The 25787-nt window shown below is 38.6% G+C and overlaps 1 protein-coding gene across 1 annotated transcript in view; it reads left to right on the top strand.

Moving 5' to 3' along the window:
• Positions 1 to 25787, top strand: part of CATSPERB (cation channel sperm associated auxiliary subunit beta) — a 157398-nt gene that overhangs the window by 76979 nt on the left and 54632 nt on the right. The window contains exons 17-25 of the mRNA XM_012555631.1: positions 2264 to 2596; positions 5275 to 5414; positions 6846 to 7043; positions 7779 to 7889; positions 10491 to 10601; positions 12557 to 12692; positions 14609 to 14709; positions 15596 to 15670; positions 18860 to 19031. Coding sequence (XP_012411085.1) covers positions 2264 to 2596; positions 5275 to 5414; positions 6846 to 7043; positions 7779 to 7889; positions 10491 to 10601; positions 12557 to 12692; positions 14609 to 14709; positions 15596 to 15670; positions 18860 to 19031 — 1377 coding nt within the window. The remainder of the gene's footprint in view (positions 1 to 2263; positions 2597 to 5274; positions 5415 to 6845; positions 7044 to 7778; positions 7890 to 10490; positions 10602 to 12556; positions 12693 to 14608; positions 14710 to 15595; positions 15671 to 18859; positions 19032 to 25787) is intronic.

Below are 25787 nucleotides of genomic sequence, written 5' to 3'. Positions count from 1 at the left end.
CCTCTAGCAATTTTTCACTCACGTTCCAAGAGTCTTCCAACAACTCAGTGGCCGTTTCATCAATATTTAAGTCTAAACTGTCCTTGGAGTTTTTCAAGTTTTCAAGTTTTGAATCATTTTTATACAATATTTGTATTTCAAAGGATTATATGATACCTACATAACAGGAGTTAGTATATTTTATTGTAAGGATTTGGATTTTACTCTGAGTTAATGGGAAGCCTTATAGGATTTTGAACAGAAGGTAACATCTGATTTAGGATTTAACAAGCTCTCTTTGGCTGTTGCGTTGTGAGTAGTCCGGGCACGTGGTGGAGGGGAGGCAAGGGTGGAACCTGAGAAATCAGTTAGGAGGCTATTGCAGTAATCAGGCAAGAGATCATATTAAATTCAAGATGGCTGTTGGTTATCCAAGTGGTAAAATAAGGTAGGCTTTTAGAAATACAAGTTTGGAGTTCTGGACTTGTAAGGGATGAGGTCTGGACTGGAGATATAAATTCGGAAATTGTCAGCATATGTATGATATTTAATGCTATTAGACTATATAAAACAAAATGAAATCCGTTGCCGTCAAGTCGATTCGAACTCATAGCAACTCTATAGGACAGAGTAGAACCGCCCCATAGGGTCTCCAAGGAGCAGCTGGCGGATTCAAACTGCCAACCTTTTGGTTAGCAAACGAGCTCTTAACCCCTATACCACTAAGGCCACTTGAAAAATGAATGCAGATACAGAAAGAAATCCCTGACATTCCAACATTTAGTGGTCATGGAGGTGGGGAAGAATCAGGAAAAGAAAGGGATGGTCTAGTCAAAGGAGAACTAAGAGAGCGTGTCTCAGAAGTCAGGTGAAGAAGGAGTTTCAAGAAGGAGGGAGTGCTCCAGTGTTACATGCTATTGATAAGCCAGGTGAGATAAGGAAGGAAAACTGGCCAATGTATCTTTGCGAAAGTTATTGGTAACCACCTTGGCAAAAGTTCTTGGGTAGCGTAGTGTAGTTAAAAGTTTGACTGGGATAGGTTCAAAAAATTGTGAGAGAGGAGGAGTTGAAGACCGTGAATAATGACAACTCTTTCAGGGAGTTTCGCTATCAAGAGGAGGAAAGAAATTATGTGGCAGTTGGAGAGAATGTTGGAAGGGATTTTTTTTTTTTTTTTTTTTTTTTTTGGTTGGTTTGTTTAAAATGGGGGTAATTAGAGCATGTGTACATAATAAATGAAACAATAGTGTTCTCTTCTGAATATTTCTTTTTTTTTTCAAAATGAGGAAAGCATTGTTGCTGTCAGTTTGTTTCATGACCTATCAAAAATATTTGACGCTGATGACTTTCCTCTCCTTGAAACTCTGTCTTCCCTTGGCTTCACTAATATTCAGTCCGATGGTTTTTCTCTGATCATTTCTTCCTTGTGTCCTTTGTGGATTTTTCTCCTAGTGGCGCACGGTTAAGCACTCGGCTGTTGACCAAAAGATTGACGGTTTGAACCCACCCAGTGGCTTCGTGGGAGAAAGCCCTGATGATCTGCTTCTGTAAAGATTACAGCCTAGAAAACCCTAGGGAGTAGTTCTCTGTCACATGGGGTTGCTATGGTCAGAATCAACTCGATGGCACCCAACTACAACAACATTCCTTAAATGATCTAAGTTCCTACTCTAGAACCTCTTACCTTCTAAATCTACAGGTTGTCCTTGAACAATCAATTATTTATCCATTTAACAAGTATTTAATAAGCACCTTCTATGTAACAGGCACTCCTTTAGGCACTGGGGAAACGCTGACTACATTATCCTTCTCTTGTAGAATCACAATAAATATCCCAGGCTATTAAAGGCTCTTAACAGTTCTGTAGTAAAAGAAATCAGCTTTCTTATAATTGCTTGGAACCCTGGTGGCCTAGTGGTTAAGAGTTTGGCTACTAACCAAAATGTCAGCAGTTCGAACCTACCAGGCTTTCCTTGGAAACTCTACGAGGCAGTTCTTCTCTGTCCTGTAGGGTTGCTATAAGTCGGAATCGACTCGACAGCAACAGTTCTTTTTTCTTTAGTTTCATAGTAAACATTAAAGTGTAGGTTAGTGGTTGTGATATTAGTAATAAGCCTTCTATAAAATACATTATTTTAAATTCGTGAATTAAGACAACTTCAGGTTAAAGTCTGAAGTCTGGCAAATGTGGTCTCTGGTTAAGAACATAGTTTAAAAACTCAAGTATACTGGCTGACCATTGGCTGTTTTATTTTATACCAAATATTTTCTGTTTTAGCTCCAGGTGTTAATTCCTTATTTCGGCATCAGGATTTACAGAAGACTGTGGTGATTCCTGGTTATAGCAGCTTCCTGATCACAGCAATTTTAGATGATAGGAATGCTTTAGCTATTGCTACCATGCCTAAAAGAGCGCCCATCAATATGACCTTTCTGAAAAACACCTGGTTCTTATACAACTTTGGGCTAAGTAGTGGACGAATGTGGAGTATATTTTCAAAACCATGCAATTATTTGTTTCAACAACTTGATAACTCAGTATCCCTCAATATCCTGAGATACGTTGATCTTGGGAAACATTATTCTTTAAATATTAAGATCATACCTCATGCAAGAGGTAAGTTTGTTTTTATTGGAAAACATCGATAATTGCTTTTCCTGAATGTGAAATACACCCTTTGATAGCTTCTTTATGTTTGGTTTCCAAAGTAGTCTACTAAGAACAGAAATAGCTTCTAATTATTGAAAAAATACTATGTGGACAGCTCTGTATGGTTTTTTATACATTATTTTATTTAATGCTTATTCAAAAAAACCCCGTGGCCATAGAGCTGATTCTGACTCATAGTGACCCTATAGGACAGAATAGAACCACCCCATAGGATTTCCAAGAAGTGGCTGGTGTATTCAAACTGCCGACCTTTTGGTTAACAGCCGAGCTGTTAACCACTGCACCACCAGGGCTCCCTTAATGCTTATAATGACCCTAAAAAGCTAGACTATAATCTTAATTTTGCAATGGAGATAAATGAAGTTATCAGCCCACGTTAATAAAGGATTTTGGTTTATATTTTGCTGTACTCTGAAAAGAAAACCTTTTAACTACTTTGACATTGTTATATTTATTTCAAGTATTTATTTTAAGCCAAAAAAATGTATTAAATAGAATTCTATTCTTCCCATCATTTTTCCAGGTTTTTTTTTTTTTCTTATATACAAAATTTCTTAAAGATTCTGGACAAGTGGCACACTGGAAAAAAAATAAAACAAAAAAATTTAGTAAATAACTGAGCTAGAAAGAGAGGCAGGAAGAAGGGAGGATGGGAGGGCAGGCAGGAGAGAAAGTGAAGAAAATCCTGTCACTGCAGTGAAAAGGGAACTTAAAGCCAAAGAAATTAGCTAGCGTGTGGCTTCCTGAAGGATATGGGGTTCAGATATAGGCCATATGGGCAGTGGGCTGAGTTTTATACCCACGTATTGACAGAATATGTGGCCTTGGGCCTTCCTGTTTTGTGGTAGTTGGAACTGAGATCATTAAATAAAGAGGGAAGCATCAAATCATGAAGAGAAGATTAGGAAAACTCTGCCCACCAGCCCAAAGAAGAAACCAAGGGGAGTATCATCTCCAGAGGGCTCAAAGTGGGGGGAAAGAATCTCCTGTAAAAACCCAGACTCCAACACTATTATACCCAGAAACTATCCACCAGATGCCAGAATCCCAAACTGAGATATAATTATAACACCTGGGCCCTAGCATAAACAAACACAAACCCTCCATAGAACACTTTCATAACCCAGGTAACATGGAGTTCCATGGTAAAATCAATCTCCATTGAACATGAATTGAGGAAGAGAATTTAAACACTATGTATGGGAATGATCCAAGTAAGGGAGAGTCAACAGTCATGGAAAACAAGAAGTTGAGATAACAGAAAAATCAGAAAGACTATAAAATAAGCACATATTAAACTCTTAAAAAGGTAAAAGAAGGTATGTGAAGCATAACGAAAGGACAAAACACTGTTTTTGAGAGGGCTTATTTGAAAAACAGAACCAAATACAATGTATATAAATGAAAATTACAGGGCTTGGAAAAGTTGGAGGACATCTATTTCCATGTTGTTGTGGATTAAATATCCTAAAACACTGCCTTCTAAAACCCTTAGAAGTTTTTTCCCATTGATGATATGCCTAATTTTCCATACTCCTTTCAGGTAATTTTAGAGTTTTAATTTTACAGTTTTAACTTTAATTATTCACATTTTGTTTTGGCATATTGTAGGTAGTTAGTAAGAGTTGTTACAACATCATTTATTGACTAATGAATTCTCCACTGATTTCAAAGTATAGCTTTATCTTAGTATGCTATTTACCTATTTATTTTGACCATTTCTGGATTTTTTTATTCTGTTACATTGTTATCTCTCTATATTTTGTCACCAATACCACGATGTTGTAATTATTTTAGCTTTAAAATATACCAAATTAGTTGGGATCCAATCAATTTTATTCATTCAGTTTGATGGAAGCGAACAGTAACATCAAATTATCTCAAGTGCCTCTTTGTGAAGAAAAGCCTACTCCTAGCTACTCAAAGTATAGTCCCTGGACCAGCAGCATCAGTATCACCTGGGTTAGAAGTGCCGAATCTCAGGCCCCACTCCAGACCTGCTGAACTGGATCTTCATTTTAACCAAATGCCCAGTTAAAATTTAGAAGGCCCTGGCCAGATCACTTTGGTGTAAGGGAAACAGCTGCAGGTGATACCTCAGGCAAGTCACTTACTCCTCAGCTCTGGTTTACTGATGGCATTAGACTAATAATAACAGTATTTCAAATACCTTTTTCCATTAAAGTTCTTAGTATGGAGAGATTATAAGTGTGTGACCTGCAGGCAGAAACTGGTGTAATGACTTATCTTGTTTGAACTGCCTACGAGTTTTCTCTTGGCATCAATCAGCTGGCATCTCTTTAAAATGAGCATGTACTCTTCAGTTTTTCTTCTGAGTTAACCAACTCAGTGTGACCAATATTACCCATCTACACAGCTGAGGAGTGAGGGCTGGAGGGGAATGATATTTCCGTGAGTAAATAGAAAATAATTGTAAAGGTAGATTGTTCTAAGAACTATTAAATTTGACTGTCTATATATAAATTGCTAACTATATTTGCAGCCATTACAGTGCCTTCATAATCGATTCTATAGATATTCTAAAATCCTGATTAGCCCATCATTACTAAATTGATTTAAAAATTTTCGATATTTCATATTAACTGTTGACCTTGTTTCCATAGGTTTTCAAATACTTGACGTACCACCGGTGAAGGTATTAGTTGGAAATCCAACTTTGTTGGATGTCAGAGCTGAAGGGTTTTTTGATAACACTGGGAGTTATCTACTGAACATTACTTTATCTAGCAAAATTTTACATCCGGTAAGACTTTCTTTATTTGTAACAGATTTTCCCCAAAAAAAACTATTAATTACAGAAAATTTGTAATGCAAGCTAAAAACAGAGGAAAAGTTACATTTAATCCTAACTATCAAGGATGACTAGCGGTTAAGAGTTTGGCTGCTAACCAAAAGTTTGGCAGTTTGGATCCACCAGCCTGTCCTTAGAAACTCTGTGGGGCAGTTCTACTCTGTCTATAGGGTTGCTATGAGTCGGAATCGACTCAACGGCAACGGGTTTGGGTTTTCTTCGTGTGTGTGTGTCAAGAAGGACTAAGCACTGTTAACATTCTGGGTATTAAAAAAAGAGCAGTGTAGCAGCACAGAATAGTAATAATGGCTGAGAAATTTCCAAAATTAATGACAGACACCAAACCACAGATCGAGGAAGCTCCAGAGGACACCAAGCAGAATAAATACCAAAAAATCTACACCTAGGTATATCATATCCAAATTTCAGAAAGTCAGAGACAAAGAGAAAACCTTGAAAGAAGTCGGAGGAGGGGAAATGCCTTACCTATTGAGGAACAAGGATAAGAAGTTCATTGAGCATCTCTTCAGGAACTACGCATGCAAGAAGAGGATGGAATCAATATTTAAAACCCAATCCATGATAAAATTTCCCCAATTTTCTTAAAAATGTTTTTACAGTTAGTTTGTTTGAATTGGGATCCAAACAAGATTCACATAGTGGTTGTTTTATCTCTTAAATCTCTTTTATCAAAGGCACTCCCCACACCGTGTTTCTTGCCTTGCCATCAAATTGTTGCAGATATCAGGTCAGTTTTACTGTAGAATGTCAAACATTCTGGATTTCTCTAATTGCCTCTTTGTGTCTTATTTAACTTGTAACATCACCCCCATTTACCTTTAACAGTAGAGCTCTGCTTAGATTCAGGTTCAGTGTGTTTTGGCAAGGACACATCATAGAAGGTGCTAAAATGTCATTTTTTAGTGGCTACAGAGTATAGGGATGGGCAAAACTCACTACTAAAAGTCCACTACACCACTACAGTTATTAGTATTTCCACGTTTTTTAAAACTCCAAAAGCACTTTAAAATTTCAAACAGAATTAATCAAGTTTCGTTGAGGGTTTGATATTGTTCAAAGATCAAATACATTTATTGTGCATGAATTCCTACCCAAAACATCATCAGAGCAAATGTCCAGGTGCTGGTCATCAATCTCAGTTCCAATGGTATGTATGAAATAAGTCCTTCTTGATCCTTGCTCATTTCCAAATATTTTCCCACAACTGATTAGATCAGAATGTAGTTCTTCCCGGAAAAGAATGTTTTCTGTTATTTATTCTCAAACAATCTTTATGGTCAAACTTACCACTCTCTTTCTCTTGAAATTTCCTCTCTTTAGTTGATCATTTTAAGTAACCTTCACTTATTTGGCTATTTCCAGGGTTCAAGTTCACTGGCATTTGTTATCTGGGAAGCATCAACTGAGTGCTTTGTTACAACATACGTGCCAACAGTGAAAAGCGGCTGTAGTTATTTCAAATCTATGCATCATGTTCCTAGTAAAGTTATCCCATTAGAAGACTGGATTAGTGGAATTCACAAAGACGATCAGGGTTTTAATATGATCAAAACTTTGCCGGTAAAAAATCTAAGCAGGTTGTTGGAAGAGTACCAATGATATATCACTCTGGTGTAATTGGCTGATCGTTCCATTCTAGCATTTCTCTTCCAAGAGGCTTAAAACTCTTTACAATGATTTTTCAATCCTTGTGTCATTTTGAAGATGTGATCGTTGTTTTCTTCTAAAATGTAAAAAAATTCTGAAATAATTATTTTTTCCTAGTAACTTAGTCTCATTTTTATTGTCATTATTTGCTGTATAATGGTGATATAATCTTGGGCTTTTACAGTACATACAGCTCTTTGCTCTTACCTTGACTTATCCTATGCTGATATATTTTACTGATTCCATTTCAATGTCATAATTTTAACTTTTGCCTTGTTAGAATCTGCAACTCTTTTTTTAAATACAAATTTTTTTTTAAATAACTTATTACTTACAATTTTCTTTCTGACAAAAAGCAAATAGCCATACTAGGAGGATTATTTACTAAATATGTCACTATGTCTCTTCAATAAGGTTTTTAAACTTTATTTCATTGACTTTATGACAACTATTTTAGGTACTAAAAGTATTTTTTACCTGTTTACAAGTTCTAAGTTATGAAAGGTTGAGGATGCTGCAATTCCAGAAAATGGCGGAGGGAGGAGGAATATTTATTTTGAATTCTTTTCTGAAAAATCAAAAAGATATTTAAATTAAAAATAGTAAATAAGAATGAATTATATATTTTCTTTGTTTAATCACTTGCAGATAAACTACAGGCCTCCGTCTAAAATGGGAATTGCTATTCCACTCACAGATAATTTTTACCATGCAGATCCTAGCAAACCTATACCAAGAAATCTATTTCTTATGTCAAAGGTAAATAATTTTTGCTACAAATAAACTAGTATTTATTTGAATTCTGGAAATCATGCGGTAAAGTTACATAGGGACTGAGCTGTGGGGATTAAATGAGGTCATTCAGGATAAGGTTCCATCTGTCCCAATATGTCAGCTATTATTATTGTTCCTACTGCCAGTGCTGCTTTTCCTCCTCCTGCTTAGCCCCGGCTCCTCTTACTGACACTCCTGGATACAGTTTTGGAACCAAGAAGTCTAAATGGACTTTTTCCCATTTACTTTTCTCTGGTTGCCATTTGGATTTCAGAGGGGATTGGTGGGGTGAGAAGAACCCCCAGACCCATCTCATATCTCCAGCCTTGTGAAAGGAACGGTGTCCAAAAGGAAAGGAGAGTGTTTGCTTCAACACAGGCACATTTAATATCCTGCTAAGATTCTGCCTAGAAAACCACCAAACTCCAGCAGCACCATGCCTCTCTGGCGGCAGAATAAGCAGAGACAAACCATTAGGTTCAGAGGAAAAGTCTATTACGTGGTAGCTTCTCAAGGAAACCTTATAGATGCCTGTGGAGTCTCTCTCCAGAAAAAAAACAAAAAACAAAAAACCACTTACCTGCCTATATATATATATAAACAGACATTTACATCCATTCGCATGTGTGGGCCCGCGCGTGCGTGCACACACGCACACACAAATAATATTGTCATTTCTTTTTTCAAAACTCACCATTGTCTTTCCATTTAATTCAGAGTAAGAACCAAAATCTTGCAAGGATTTGTAAGGTCCTCCATGATCTGGTCTGGAATTCGAATGACATCTGACCTGATTTCCTTTGGCTCAATCTGCTCTAGCCATACTGACTTGCTTGCTGTTCCACAAATGTGCCAGACATATTCTCACCTCAGGGCGTTTGCAGTTGCTGTTCCCTCTGTCTGACATGCTCTTCGGCCAGATATCACATGGCTTACTCTGTCACCTTCTTCAGGTTTTTGCTAAAATGTCACCATCACAGAAAGACCTTCCCTGACCACTCTGTTTAGAATTATAACCCCATCTCCACTGTCCCCTACTCCCTATCCCCTTCCATGCCTGATTTTTGTCCTTAGCACTTATTACAATTTTATGTAGTGTACTTATTTATTTTATTTATTGTCTTTCTGCCCCTGTAAGAAGGTAAGCTACATAAGGCAGAGTTTTTATTTGTTTTTTTTTTTTAATTTTGAAATAATTTTAGACTTACAGAAAAGTTGCTAAAATATTAGAGAGTTACCAAGTATACCTTTCATCCAGCTCTCTCTAATGTTAACATCTTATACAACCATAGTACAATTGTCAAAACCAAGAAATTCATACTGGTACAATTTTATTAACTAAAGTTTAGACGTTATTCAGATTTTACTAGTTTTCCATTAGTGTCCTTTTTTTTCTGGTTCAGAATTCAACACAGCTTCCCACATTGCATGTGGATATTATTTCTTCTTGTTATGTTGTTGTCAGGTGCCGTCGAGTCAGTTCTGACTCATAGAGACCCTGTGTACAACAGAACAAAACACTGCCCAGTCCTGCGCCATTCTGAGCCCATTGTTGCAGCCGCTGTGTCAATCCATCTCACATAAGGGTCTTCCTCTTTTTCGCTGACGCTCTACTTTACCAAGCATGACATCCTTCTCTAGGGACTGGTCCCTCCTGATGACGTGTCCAGAGTATGTAAGACAGTCCCGCCATCCTTGCTTCTAATGAGCATTCTGGCTGTACTTCAAGACAGATTTGTTCATTTTTCTGGCAGTCCATGGTATGTACATTCAATATTCTCTGCCAATTCAAATGCATCAATTCTTCTTCAGTCTTCCTTACTCATTGTTCAGCTTTTGCATGCATATGAGGCGACTAAAAATGCCACGTCTTGAGTCAGGCACACATTAGTCCTCAAAGTGATATCTTTGCTTTTTAACACTTTAAAGAGGTCTTTTGCAGCAGATTTGTCCAATGCAATGTGTCATTTGATTTCTTGACTGCTCCTTCCATTTGAGTGTTGATTATTTATGCAAGTGAAATGAAATCTTTTACAACTTTCTTCTTAGTCTCCTCTAACCTGTGATGGTTTCCCGGTCTTTCTTTGTCTTTCATAACCTTGACACTTTTGAAGGTTACTGGTCAGTTGTTTTGTAACTGACCTCAATTGGCACAAACACAACACAAGCGATATGCCCTTTTCAGTGCATTGTAGCAGGGGATACATGATGATAAGTCTTATAACTGGTGACAGTAATCTTGATACTTGGATAAGGTGGTGTCTGCTGGGTTTCTCCACTATAAAGTTACTGTATTTCCCTTAGAAATTAATAAATATTTTATGGAGACATGCTTTGAGACGTAGGTACTACTCTTGAGTATATACCCCAAAACCAAACCCACTGCTATTGAGTTGATTTCAACTAATAGCAACCCTATAGGGTTTCCAAGGCTGTAAATCTTTATGGAAGCAGACTGCCACATCTTTCTCCCGCAGAGCAGCTGATGGGTTCGAATGATGACCTTATGGTTAGCAGCTGAGTGCTTTAACCACTGTACCACCAGGGCTCCTTCTTGAGTATATACCTATGTTAATTCTATTGCAGAAGACTGGTCAGTTCAAACAGTGTGCTAATGCGTCTACTCGGGAGGAGTGTAACTGCACAAACGATCAGAAGTTTTCACATGCTGTTGCTTTCTCAGACTGCAGAGAAAAAGTAAGTTAAATTATAGTTACCTGAAGACAAAGTACTTTCATATTAAGTTAAGAAGATTTTGAAATGTGCTTTTTGATTAAACATGAAAAGCGAACACGTAGAAGTAATGTCTCATTATGTCATAGAAGTAAATATTATGACATAGAGCTAAATAGATCTGGATTTAAGTGTACCCTGACAAGTCAATGGAGCCCTGGTGGCACAGTGGTTAAGTGCTACAGCTGTTAACCAAAAGGTCGGCAGTTCAAATCCACCAGGCACTCCTTGGAAACCCTATGGGGCAGTTCTGCTCTGTCCTATAGGGTTGCTATGAGTTGGAATCAACCCGACGGCAATGGGTTTGACAAGTCAATTAGCCTTATCTATAAAATAAAATGATAATACTGTCACTGGCCTGCCCATTTCACAGGATTTTTAATATCGACGTAGACATGCATACATACATCTCTCTATGTGAAAGCAATCTGTAACCTCTAAAACACTATATAGGATTATGGTGAATAGGGATTAACTCAAAAAATTATTACGTATGTAATTTGTATCGGGTTCTGGGAATATAGAAGTCACAATCCTTGTAATCAAGGAGCTCAGTTTGGTAGTGGTGACAAATAAAAGACAGTATAATGTATTGGTTAAGAGAATGGGTTCTGTGTCAAATAATATTTCACTCTGTCAGTATCAAAGCGTTCAAAGGTGTATCAAGTTACTACCAGTGTTTGTATTAGCAATGTCGAGTGTGCAGTTGGTATAACTTTCAAGCAGATTTATTTTCAAAGGCCTTGAAAGAATATATATACGGTGAAACCTACAAGTGCCAGAACCTGTGTAAGGTGGAAACCTGTCAGAGAAGGAAAACTCAAATATTTTCCAACAGAGAACGATAGAAAAGTGATACATCCTGTCAAAAGTGGAAAATTTGTGAGACCTGGAAAAACAGGCTGTCCCCCTGTTTTTACACACACACACACACACACACACACACACGCATATATATGTTTATATATTCTCCAAAAATCATTTAATACAATGTCAGGCCTAGAGCCATCATTCAATAAATTATGAGCATTTACTATCTACTATGCTGTATTCGGGAAACCCTGGTGGCATAGTGGTTAAGTGCTACGGCTGCTAACCAAAAGGTCGGCAGTTTGAATCCACCAGGTGCTCCTTGGAAACTCTGTGGGGGCAGTTCTACTCTGTCCCATAGGGTCGCTATGAGTCAGAATGAACTCAGTGGCTACAGGTTTGGTTTTTTTTTGGAAGCTCTATTCTGGAGCCCTGGTGGCACAGTGGTAAAGAGCTACGGAGAGCTATGGCTGTTAACCAAAAGGTCGGCAGTTTGAATCCACCAGCCGCTCCTTGGAAACCCTATGGGGCAGTTCTACTCTGTACTATGAGGTCACTGTAAGTCGGAATCGACTCGATGGCAGCGAGTGTTTGGTTTTGGAAGCTCTATTCTAAGGCTTCTTCATGATTTGTCTCATTTAATTTGCGGCATAGAGAAGCCTGGGATTTACCAAAGACTGTATTGCTAATAAGCAATGGATCTGGATTTGAACTCTGAATCCAGAGGCTGAGTTTAAAGAGTGTGGCTGAAACATTGTGACTGGCAGGGAGAGTGGTGTAAGGGAGATGGGAAGGGACCTTGCGCGACATGGTTTAGACAAAAGAGTTTGAATAACATCATAGCCAATAGAATTCCTGTGGAAAATGCCAGTAGAAAGTGAGGAGTTTTGTTACCACAATGTTTGTACGTTACCTTGGTGGTTCACATTGATTCCGCTGTGAGAAAAATTTTTTTTCCCCATGACTTAAGAAGGCAGAAACCACTGTAAGAAATACATTTCATTTAAAATAGCCAAATTATTGGGAATACATTATTCATTCTTTACCAGGAAATGCAATTAGTATTGAATTTTCCAGTTTTACATTCATTCTTGGAATTTGTATTTTAGGTTCCTCGTTTTAAGTTTCCGGTTACACAGTATCCAGTATCTTTGCAAATTTCCACTAGGGCAGGAAATATACCACTGGATCTTCCATATCTGGTTACTGTGACTGAAGTGAATAAGAGGGAAAATTGGAAACTAAGTAAGGTTTGCTCTTTTCTATAACTCTTTCATCTTATAAGTGATATTGCTGTTACCTATATCAGTACTTTACAAAAACTGTTTACACATTTGACAGCCAGGAGTTTATAGGAAAAGAACTTGAATCAGTTGATACATTGCTATTTACTCTACTTCTATTGTCTCCCATTTATTTCATCATAATTTCCAGTGACCTGGATGCTGTGGTGGAAGAACATTTTTTAAAGAATTTGAACTGCAAAAAAAAAAAAAAAAAAAAGGAAAGCTATTTTGTAGATTAATAGTAAAAAGTCATTGAATTTATGCTACATGTTGGTCTAGTGTCTCCTTTCACTTCTTTTCTTTGGCCACAGTTTGCTCAGTGTTACAGAGGAAGTTATAAAATATGAAGGTATTACCAGGTAATCTGTAGGATCTATCTTATGCAAATAAGGAATATACACATAGACATAGGCACACACATAGGTGGGTAGGATCTGTTGTATATGAGTAATTATATGAGTAAAATTTCTTAAAGATTTTATGTAAAATAATTGAAAAGATGCAGAAATATATGTAAATAAGTAAGAGGAAATTTAATGTAATTCAATTTTACCTCAAATATGCAACTTTTTCTTGCACATTTTGTGTTTCTTCATGTATGAATACTTTGAGGTGATGATAGCCAGCTAGATATTATCATTATTAGTTGCCATCGAGTTTGTTCTCACTCATGTCAACTGCATGTACAACAGAACGAGATGTTACCTGGTCCTCTGCCATCTTCATGATTGTTGATATGTTTGAGCCCGTTGTTGTAGACATCCATTGTTGTGTCAGTCCATCTCATTGAGGGCTGTCCTTGTTTTCTCTGACCCTCCACTTTACCAAACATGATGTCCTTCTCTAGCGACTGGTCTTTCCTGATGATGCCCAGCACTATATCAGACAATATTTTGTTGTGATCCACAGGGTTTTCATTGACTAATTTTTGGAGGTAGATTGCCAGGCCTTTCTTTTTGTCGTAGTCTGGAATCTCTCTCTGAAACCTGTCGTCCATCATGGGTGACCCTGCTGGCTTTTGAAACACCAGTGGCATAGATAGACAGATAATAACTAAATAAAAATTTTAATCGGCTGTTTGTACGTTACCCAATAGCCAGACTCTTTGTACTCAGTGAGTCTTACTTTGCCTAACATATATGCATTTTTAAAAAGAAAATCCAGCGAAGTCAATCTACTGAATATTTTAATTAACGTCTCCATTTCCTGTGGTGTGCTAGAGCTTGCTCTTACCAGCTTGTGAGCACTGATTGTTAAATATTTAGGCATTTTGCAAGCTGGTTGTTAAACTGTTGGTAGCTTGAAATTAGCCACGGTGAGAGCATTTGTACCATGGAAATCAGCAAATGCTACAAGCAGAGATTTTTTTCCCCTTTAGATCCAGGGTACGAGTACACCATTGCAATTTCTGACTCCTTCATTAAAATATCTGATTTGACAAGAAAGGCAGGAGTAGCTGATCACTTCTTTTGGAAAAGAATTAAGTAATCATATTGTGAAACTTTTCTGCCACTTTACTGGAAATCGTTTACCAGTCACTAAAGAAGTCCTGAGATGACCTCCCTGTCAAAGACACAGAGTACGTGCAGGTCAGGACTGAGCATATCATGGGACTGGAAAGAAAAGGTCAGCCTGAATTAAGGTGGTCAGAGGTCTTGGCCTTCTTGAGGATTCCTCTGCAGGCAATGTGCAATGCTGGTCCTAATTTACCCTAACGATACCTTCCATAAAATCAAACAGAACTTAAATTGTGGGATAAGTTAATCATGTTATGGAGTCGAATCTTTCGTTGTACAATAATGTATGTAGCAGAAGTTTTATGCATAATGAGAAAATAGCTTGAGTGTGCCTAAAATATATTTCATGTATTTTTAGAATATTCTACACCACCGACTATAAGAAAACTAGAATCTCACTTAAAATCACGTCTTCAAGTTCCAGTGTATAATCCTATAGATCTCAACTTAAGTATAATGGTAAGTTCACAGGGTTCTTGTTTTTTCTGTTTTGAGCTGAAGTAAAACTTAAATGTCTAAACTAAGTGCAACAGTTAAATGCTTGGCTGCTAACCCAGAGGGTGGTGGTTCAAACTCACCTCGCTGCTCCGTGGGAGAAAGACCTGGCAATCTGCTCCCATAAAGATTACAGCCTAGAAAACCCTATGGGCATGGGGTTATTATCAATCTAAATCAACTCAATGGCACCTAACGACAACAACAAGATTGACTTTATTTTTAAAGTATAAGTATCAATGAGTGATGGGAATAGTATCTTTAAAGTGTATGGAGAGTGTTTATTTTTCCTCTCTTTCCCTTAATGTTACTATTTCTAAGGGTATCTGAAAGCTGAATTTAACCTTAAATTATGATTCCTTGAGCCAATAAGCAAGACTAATAGATTATCTAGCGGAGTGGAGCAGAAAGGGTGTTTCCTAAAGTCAGGAAGAAATGGGCTCAGTATTTTTGACCTGCATATACACAGACACGTGTCTTCCTCTTCCAGCTGTCCATAGAACACATAAGGTTGATTTAATACTTAGATAATTGCTGTGAAAGTCAACAAAAATGACGGGACATATCAGAACAGATATATGAGGATTAACCCAAAGAACTCACTAAGGCCCACTTAGGATTTATATTTCTGTCTCTTCATTCTAAAAAGAAGAATCAGATACTGAATCTGTTTTAAACTCTTCTCCATTCATTTTTATTTTGATGCATGAAGTGTATGCCCAAGGGCCTTAGGAAGGGGATGGTAATCTTTCTATGCAACATCTGTAGGAGAAGTTGGTCCAGTGTATATTTTTACTTAAAGGAACATATATATTGACGCTGTTAATGACTGGGTGCGTCTTTTCCACAGGGCTCTGAACTCTTTCACTTCAAAGTTTCTGTTGTTCCGGGGGTCACTTTTTGTAACTTAGTTGAAGAATTTCAGGTACAGTGAATGTACAATGTATGAAATTGGGTGATGGATGGGGAAATTAGATGACAAGCATCAATCCAAGAGACGCTGAAGAGAAAAAGAAATGGATAGGATTTGTATGATGGACAAGGCATGGAGGAGACAGGGGATCCTGGAGAATGGTGGTGAGATTGTCAGTAATGGTAAAACTATTGCCTGACAGGTAGCAGGACCAGTTGATACTGGAAAAAAAATTAATAAGCAACTGTATTTGTTTTTGTTCCTTCTCTGCCGTCTATATTCAGTTTGATTTTCTGACTTCTTTTGCTTTTTTTTTAATTGCAAAAATGTTGGTAACACAACACTTGCCATTTCAGCATTTTTTACGTGTACAATTCAGTTAGACCAGTTACATCAATCATGTTGTGCAACCATCACCAATATCCGTTGCCAAAGTTCCCATCCCTATGAACAAAAACTCAATGCTAGCTAAACAATGATTCCCTCCTTTTCCCCATCCCTCCCATACCTGGCAACTACCATTAAATTCTGACCTCTATCCATTTGTCTATTCTAGGTATTTCATATTAGTGAGATGATACAATATTTGTCCCTTTGTGATTGACTTATTTCACCCAGCATAGTGTTTTCAAGGTTCATCCATGTTGTGGCATGTATCAGGACTTCATTTTTCTTTATGGCAGAGTAGTATTCCACTGTGTGTGTATGTGTGTATGGAAACTCTGGTGGTGTAGTTGTTAAGAGTTTGACTGCTAACCAAAAGGTCAGCAGTTCAAATCCACCAGCCACTCCTTGGAAATCCTATGGGGCAGTTCTACTCTGTCCTACAGGGTCACTATGAGTCGGAATTGACTTGATGGCAACAGGTTTGGTTTTCTGGTTTTATAGATATAGATATACACACACACTACATTTTGTTCCTCTCATGTATCTGTAACATTTTCCTTTCCAGTGTTATCGTCCCTTTGCTTATTTGCATTGAGTCTTAAATACTCCAAAAGCTTTGAAGTTCCAAAACCGATCTCCCCGTATAACCCATGAAAACAACACTTGTTTTCCTCATTCATATGACATCTGCTGTTTGTGGGGGGTGGGAAGGAGTGAGGATTTGATTAAATTGGTTAGTGACACATCCACTGTCAAATACTTATGACACATTGATAAAAAAAAAAAAAGTCTTGCAGAAAATTTTAAAAAAGCCAAAAATATGAAACTAAGGAGTTGAATGGTAATTCTGAATTGATAGAGTAGTACTGGGAGATGTCAATATACCGATAACTAAAACTATGTGAACAAGACACTTCACAAATTAATAAATTATTTGAGCTTATGTGATCTAAGGATAAAAATTCAAGATTTAGCCCGATGGAGGAAGTGGTGACATAGTAAGGGGATGAAGTATCAAATACCTCTTCACAGTGATGGGCAAAAATGTGGATAGAATGGACACAGGGAACCCAGGGGTGGAAAGACAGTGTGCTGTCACATTGTGAGACTTGCAACCAATGTCACAAAACAATACGTGTATAAATTTTTGAATGAGAAATTAACTTGAGCTGTAAACGTTCACCTAAAGCACAATAAAAAGAGAAGACCCAAACAAAACAAAACAAAAATGCGGATAGTTATTTAAAAGCTTTGGTTTTTGTTTCAACATAAGGAAATTTGACTAATTTAAAAACAGAAAAAGAAATTGATTTAAAGGTAGGATTTTAGAGATGGAGGCGAATGAGTAGTAAAAGGTCCTTCCTAGAGCTGTGTCTTAGTTGCTAGAACTACTGTAACAGAAATACCACAAGTGGAGGCTTTAGAGGATAGAAATTTATTTTCTCACAGTTCAGGAGTCTAGAAGTTCAAATTCAACATGTGGCTCTAGGAAGAGGTTCTTTCTTATCTATTTCAGCTTCTAGTGGCCAGCAATCCTTGGAGTTCCTGGGCTTGTAGATACATCTGCCCCATCATCTTCCAGTAGCATCTGTCTTTCCGCTGTATTGGCTTGCTTGCTTCTGTGCCTTATCTGCTCTTTTTATATCTCAGAAGTGATGAGATCTAAAACACACCCTCCACTGAGATGGTCTCATTAACATAACAAAGAAAGCCCTGTTCCTAAATGGGATGACATCCATAGGTATAGGGGTTAGGATTCCAACACATATTTTGAGGGAACACAATTCAATCCATAACAAGCTGTAGCAGATGGGATCCAGCACACAATGTCAGTGGTTAACTTTTGAAAACTAGGATAACATTTTCATACTATGCATTTATATAAATAAAAATGGAAATGAATATAAGGGGGATTGTAAAAGAATTGATAGCATCTAGCATTGTTAGCATTATTTCTGAGAAAAGAAGTACCTCCATGGGCTACTAGGAGCATGGTAGTATCTTTAACTTGAGCTATACCCTCAAAGCAGCTTGTCAATCCTTTTTCTTGTCAGCATTTTTTCCACATTTTCTTCTACCTCAAAAGATGGTCTTGCTACCTACTTCACAGAGAAAACGGAAGCCGTTGGGTTTGAGCCATCTTACTCTCCCTATGCCCCCACTTCTACATTGACCATACAATGGCACCCATGATTGGTTCAAGTCCCAGAGAGGGGGAAAAAAGTCTCTAAGTCAATAAGTTTATCTCTCCTCTAGGAACTTACTTTTATTAATTATCCAGGCAGGCAGAGGAAACGTTTTGAATACACAGAAAATTTCCTATGTCTTATATAGAGGATATTCAAAAGAGATGACAACTTGAAAGAGCACATGCTATTTCCCCTACCTGGGATGTCCCTTTTTCTCCTTCTGTCCTGTGAACCCACTTATTCTTCAAGATCCAGCTCAGAAAGCCCATTCCCTGGACTGCCCTGGGCAGTTAGGCACTGCCTCCTCCACTTTCCCCCAGAACTCTGCCCAGTCCCCTGTAACTGAAGACAGAATGTCTTCCTGCCACAGAAGGGTTCTACTTGCCAATTAAAGGCATGGGATAACAAATGGAATTCTTATTCTCTATTTACTGTGTGCAAATTGTTACTTGTCAGATTGTCAAGAGACTATTTCTAAGCTTTTGTGGTTGCTAAATAGCTGTATAAGTCTGGGCAGAATTTTGCTAAGGATTAATAGTGTCGCCACCATTGTGGGAATCATATAAAGTTAAATGTTTTGAATGATTAGATTCAAAAAGCTTAAAGACTACTTTTTCTGTTGCAGATTTATGTTGACGAAGCACCTTTGCCATTTCCAGGACATACTCTTATTGCCATTGCAGCAGCCATAGTGCTAGGGGGATTAATTTTTATGGTATTTATGTTTCAACTGCATAACATTCACCCGTGGCAGCTATGCCAAAAACTGTTTCGAAGAAACAAAGTGAACTTATCCAGTACTGATGTCTTTCAACAGGCTCATAGATAAAAATCTGAATGGTGAACGAATGATAATCACAATTTACTCTTTATTTCCTAGTTTTACTAAATAACCCCTAGAACAGTGTATTTAAATATTAAATGTACAAACTAGATTAACTACAGATTTACCATTATAACTCAAATTGCTATTTGTCAATATGTTTACCATTACATTTTATTATTTTGAATACATGAAAACTTTCTTATGTCAGCACATATACAGAGGATTTTTCTTAAGGTTTTTAAAAAATATAAAATGATAAACCACCTCTGTGTGGAATTGTTTTCTGTAATTTTTGGCTCTTATTAACTGGAGCCACCACTTGTCTGTCAGTTTGCTGTACTGTGGTGGCTTGTGTGTTGCTGTGATACTGGAAGCTATGCCACTGGTATTTCAAATACCAGCAGTTACCCATGGTGGACAGGTTTCAGCTGAGCTTCCAGACTAAGACAGAATAGGAAGAAGGACCTGGAGATCTACTTTTGAAGAAAAAAAAATCAGCCAGTGAACCTTACGGGTAACAACAGAACATTGTCCAATATAGTGCAGGAAGATGAGCCCCTCAGGTTGGAAGACCCTCAAAATACAACTGGGGAAGAGCTGCCTCCTCAAAGCAGAGTCTACCTTAATGATGTGGATGGAGTAAAATTTTGGGGACCTTCATTTCCTGATGTGACATGACTCAAAATGAAAAGTAACAGCTGAAAATCTCCATTAGTAATCAGAATGTGGCATGTACGAAGTATGAATCAAGAAAAATTGAATTACAGTGTTGGCGAAGAATACCGAATATACCATGGACTGCCAGAGGGATGAACAAATCTGTCTTGGAGGAAGTACAGCTAGAATGCACCTTAGAAGCAAGGATGGCGAAACTTTGTCTAGCTTACTTTGGACATGCTATTAGGAGGGACCAATCCCTGGAGAAGGACATCATGCTTGGTAGAGGGTCAACGAAGAAGAGGAAGACCCTCAATGAGATGGACTGACACAGTGGCTCAACAATAGGCTCAAACATGGCAACAATTGTGAGGATGGCGCAGGACCAGGCAACGTTCCGTTCTGTTGTACATGGGGTCGCTGTGAGTCAGAACTGACTGGACGGCACCAAACAAAATAACAACATTAGCTGGAGTCCAATCTGTGGCATCAGAGCCCCTTAGCCATGCCCTTTCCAGGCAGAAGTGCTAGTAGAAGGCAGTTATGCCAGGGTAAGATAGGTGGGGAGGGAGGCTAATCTGCAGGAGTGCTTTCCGAACCTCACAGGAAATAAAGATGAAGCAATTTGGGTTTCTTGAGGTGCCTTCAAAACCAGACTGTGATACCTGAAAAGAGGGAAATGTAACCTCATCCTGGGTGTATTGGAAGGACACTGTGTCTGACTGAGGAATTGGTTTACAAACCCATGTGCAGCGTGTAGAATGCTGAAGGATGTATCTTTGTGTGCTATCTCACACACCTGTTCCCAATTAGTCTGAAGATGGTCAATACACTCAGAGGTTAGAGAGTTACACACTCCTGGAAAAGCTCACAAAGAGCAGCACACTGTTTTGACAACATAAGGTACCTATGGGCTTCTAGTCCAGAGAGCTCAGTTCTGGAAGCTGTAAACAGTGTCCATGCCTGCATATCATTAAAGTTCTTCTGAGAGGGCAGTGCAGCGAGCTGGATAAGAGAATCAGATTCTGGAGCCAGACTTCCTGGGTTTGCCACTTACTAGATGCATGAACTCAGGCAAGTTACTTAACTTTGTGCCTCAGTTTCTTCACCTGTGAAGTAGGGATGATGATAATAATACCCTAAGAGGATTGTGGTGAAGATCAAATAAGTTAATACATATACTTAGAAGAGTGTCTGGCACACAATGAGTATTCTAGGTGTTAGCTGTTATTGTTATTATTATTGCTAGGTTGCAAGTAATAGAGATTCTGTCTAATTATGACAAAAAAGAAAATTTATTGGATATATACTACAGAAAGGCAGATAATCAAAGCGAAATCTGGATAATCACTTCTTGTCATGGATGGGAATGAGAACCATTCTGGGGACCTTGGGAACAGGACTTTGTTAGCTGCCTCTTCAGAGCATCATTTGGGCTAGGGGTTTAGAAGTGTGGTCAAAAGTGTAGCCTGAAGAGTCTAAAAATTTAGTGTTTTTTTCTTTTAATAAACTTTCAAATTTTAGAATAGTTTTAGATTTGCAGAAAAGTTGTGAAGATAGTACCTGTGTGCCCCACACCCAGTTTCCCTTATTGTTAACAGTTTACAGCTGGTTTTTATCTAGCTCTATCACTTACTGGCCATGTGATAAATAACTCGGGAAAGCTATTTAACTTTTCTGAGATTCAATCCTGTGGTCTACTTCATGTATGGGTATGCCGTGCACACATCTGTCTTCCTGTAGATTCAAAGATGCCCCTGCTAACATAATCCAACTACTCTACATGTAACCACCAGTACATTCACCTCCTCCCCAAAAGGACACAATCCAAAATCCTAGCTAGCTATGGGTCCAGAGGTAATGCCATAGAACTACTGTTCTTGGAGTCCGGGATCTCTAGGTGGTATCAGTTTTTCTTAGCTTCTACTCAGAAAGGGGAAAAATGATCATTATTACACTTTAGCAGAAAACAAGAAATGCAAGAGTTGTTTCTGTAACTAAAACTAAGGCTGATATTAACCTTACCTCTCCACTACACATTCCATGTGTTCCCTTGCTGTTGAACAGCACCTCAGCTAATCAGGATTCTTTGCTCAGGAGGGTGAATCACCTTCGTTCCTGAAGTATCTGAGCCTTTGGTAATCCTGCCCTTATGTGATTGTAATTATCTTCCATTGATCTTTATCCTTGGGCATTGTAATAAAAGTATGTAGCTCAGGATCCACTCAAATAAACTTTGGTCCCTTCTGGTTGTATTAGACCAAAAAAAAAAAAAACAACCCTATTGCTGTCGAGTCGATTCTGACTCATAGCGACCCTATAGGACAGAGTAGAACTGCCCCATAGGGTTTCTAAGGAGCAGCTGGTGGATTCGAACTGCCAACCTTTTGGATAGCATTCAAACACTTAACCACTGCGCCACCCAGGGCTCCTACTGTGTTATAGCAGCTTTATTTTCCCCCAGTAGGATCAATTATACCCCTTTTGTCTCTTTTCCTAATACACGAGGAACCAAATATGGCTATATGGCAGTGTTTGTATCCAATTCAGTGGAGCCATTATTGTGTTCACTGATAGAACCATTTCTGCCTTGGTTAGATAGGCCACTTGATCACCAGAGCCCAAAGTTTAGAGCCCAAAAAGCAAACCTTTGGTAGTGGTTTATTAATTGAAATCTTAAAAAGACAAGTCACCCTCCACCTCCTTTTTTCTCTAAGTATTGTATTTTAGCTGTAGGAAACATCCCCATATATTGGGGATTGCTGACATGGAACATATTATTTCATCCTGCCAGAAGAATCCCCACTGTCCAAAGGGTCACTGTGCATGAACCTTCAATAGGCCTTCTTATATCATAAGACCACCTGTTTCTAAGTGATACACAGTACATACACAATAATGGAATAGAATGAATCCCATTGTCTCACTTCTGCTTGTAAAGTGAGTAAGGATTAGTCAGAGGGAAACTGTGAAGAATTAAGACCTTTAGAGTCCCAAAGACTTGAAAAGATTATAATGTCCTCCGTGTTTAATAAAATTTTTGAAATAAGGAGGCGGGGCCAAGATGGCAGAGTAGTCAGATGCTTCCGATGGACACTCTTACAACAAAGACCTGAATAAACTAGTGATTCAATTATATATGGCAATCTGGGAGCCCTGAACATCAAAGGCAGAGTTGAGGAACCAGACCAAGTGGCAGGGGGCGGGAGAGACAGTTCTGAAGCAGCGAGAATTTGCCAGACCTGACCCGGCGAGAGCCTGGGCCCTTCAGGCCTGACCAGCTTGGGAGTGAGCGGTGAGGTAGGCAAGCAGTGGTGCTCAGGAGGCGTGTTTTCTGCACCGGGAGAGAGCCAGTGCCAGAGAGTCTACACGGCCACCCAGAACCAGTGAGAAGTAGCCCTGGATCCGGCAAAAGATAAGTACTTGTGTAGGGCTTACCGCGTGGATCAAAAACACGCCCCCTAGGGAAAAAACTCTCTCCCACTTACCTCCCCGCTCCCTGCTCTGCACTGGGTCCTGGACCAGCTTCAGCAATTGCCAAATCCCCTGGGCCAGAAGTAGGATCTGTAACACTCCTGGAGCCATTCTCCTTGCCTTGGAGAGTGAAAAAATCAACAAACAGGAAAACATAAACTTCCAGCTCCCTTAAGCCAGGAACCCAGAGTAGGCACAGCTCCTTTGCCTAGGCACAGGCATAAGGGATCCATGGACTCTGAGTGCCTTTCCCAATGCATAGGCTTGTGTGGGCCCATCACAACAGTGTAGGCCCTCATTACCGCAGTACAACAGGATATATACCAGAACTCTAACTTCAACTATTTCAGCTGTGAAGTGGCAGGTTCTTGACATTTGACACTGCTCTGCCCATTAAGCAGGGTCTTCGCTTACCCACATCAGGGGCCTCAGGACTAGTGGCTCCACCCATGCCACCTAGCCACCTGTGACAGGGGCCCATGAATAAGAGGTGCCCCCCAGTCCTTACAGCCAACAGCATTAGGTGCTCATTGTCCAGTTGCAAAACCTACCCACCTACGTGCTCTAAGGAACAGGGACATGCCTTCTTCCCTAACACTCAAGGGTGGCTGTCAGCCCCCTGCCTTGCTCAGAGTGTGTTCCCCTGCTGCAGCCAGATGCCTGTGCCTATGCCAATCACCCATGCCTCTCTAGGACTATAAGTGAGAGCCTACACCACACGCTTGGTGGCTATCTACCTGGGCCTGAGCTGAATCCATGCAGGAGGAGTGGGTAGTCTCTTGAGCTCACATACCTAGTAACAGATCTAACCACCTGGTGACAGGACATTAGAGCTTGAAAGGTGCCAATAATCAAACTAGCTCATATGAGCAGCCTATTTGGGCATATCAAAACAAAAAAAGAAACTAGGACACAGTAAGCAAACATAAAATAAATGAATATAATAACTTACTGATGGCTCGGAGACAACAGTCAATATCAATTCACATAAAGAGGCAATCCATGGCTTCAGCAAGCTCCCAACATAAAGAATCTAGAAATTTTCGAGAGGAGGAAAATTTCTTGGAATTACTGGAGGCAGAATACAAAAGATTAATATACAGAACTCTTCGAGAAATTAGGAAGGAAATTAATCAAAAGGCAGAACACACAATAGAGGAAATTAAAATGATTAGAGAAGAGCATAATGACAAATTTAACAGGCTGCAAGAATCCATAGAGAGACAGCAGTCTGAAATCCAGAAGATTAACAATAAAATTTCAGAATTAGACAACTCAATAGAAAGTCATAGGAGCAGAATTGAGCAATGGAAGTTAGAATTAGTGAGACTGAAGATACAGCACTTGATGCCAACTTATTTAAGGAAAAATCAGGTAAAAGGATTTGAGAAAAATGAAGAAACTCTAAGAATTATGTGGGACTCTATCAAGAGGAATAACCTACGAGTGATTTGAGTACCAGAACAAGGGTGGATAACAGAAAATACAGAAAGAATTGTTGAAGATTTGTTGGCAGAAAACTTCTCTGATATCGTGAAAGACGACAAGATATCTATCCAAGATGCTCATCGAACCCCACAAAAGGTAGATCCCAAAAGAAAGTCACCAAGACATATTATAATCAAACTTACCAAAACCAAAGATAAAGAGAGAATTTTAAGAGCAGCTAGGGATAAACAAAAAGTCATCTACATGCCAAACCACATGAAGATTGCCCAGGAGCAGAAGCTCAGAAGAGACAAGGACCTTCCTCCAGAGCCAACAGAAAGAAAGCCTTCTCCTAGAGCTGGCACCCTGAATTTGAACTTCTAGCCTCCTAAAGTGTGAGAAAATAAATTTGTTTGTTAAAGCCAAAAAAAAAGAAAAAAAGTAATCTAAAAGGGAGAGTCAATAAGAATAAGCTCAGACTACTCAGCAGAAACCATGCAGGCACGAAGGCAATGGGATGACATATACAAAGCCTTGAAGGAAAAAAAACTGCCAGCCAAGAATTATATATCCAGCAAAACTGTCTCTCAAATATGAGGGCGAAATTAGGGCATTTCCAGATAAACAGAAGTCTAGGGAATTTGCAGAAACCAAACCAAAATTACAAGAAATACTAAAGGGAGTCCTCTGGTTAGAAAATTAGTAACATCAGATAACAACTCAAGACTAGAACACAGGACAGAGCAACCAGATACCAACTCAGACAGGGAAGTCACAGACGTGAATCAAAGCTAAAACACTGAAAACAGGGAAACAGATGTCAATATATAAAAGATGACAACATTAAAACAAAAAAGAGGGACTTGAAAAATGTAGACATAGATTTTTCATATGGAGAGGCAGTCAAGGTGATATAAAGGAATAAAAGACTGGTATAAACTTAGAAAAATAGGGGTAAATATGAAGGTAACCACAAAGGAATCTAAAATCCTACAAGTCAAAATAAAAAACTAGAAAAATATAAAGACTCAGCAAACACAAAATCAATAACAATGAAAAAGATGAAAAGAAAATACATAAAGAAACTGTGAACAACACACAAAAAAAGACATCAAAATGACAGCACTAAACTCATACCTATCAATAATTACTCTGAATGTAAATGGAC

Source organism: Trichechus manatus, unplaced genomic scaffold (genome assembly GCF_000243295.1).
Source record: "Trichechus manatus latirostris isolate Lorelei unplaced genomic scaffold, TriManLat1.0 scaffold00045, whole genome shotgun sequence".
Classification (NCBI taxonomy): Eukaryota; Metazoa; Chordata; class Mammalia; order Sirenia; family Trichechidae; genus Trichechus; species Trichechus manatus.
The sequence above is the reverse complement of the archived record's forward strand: the minus strand, read 5'-3'. Positions and strand labels throughout refer to the sequence as shown.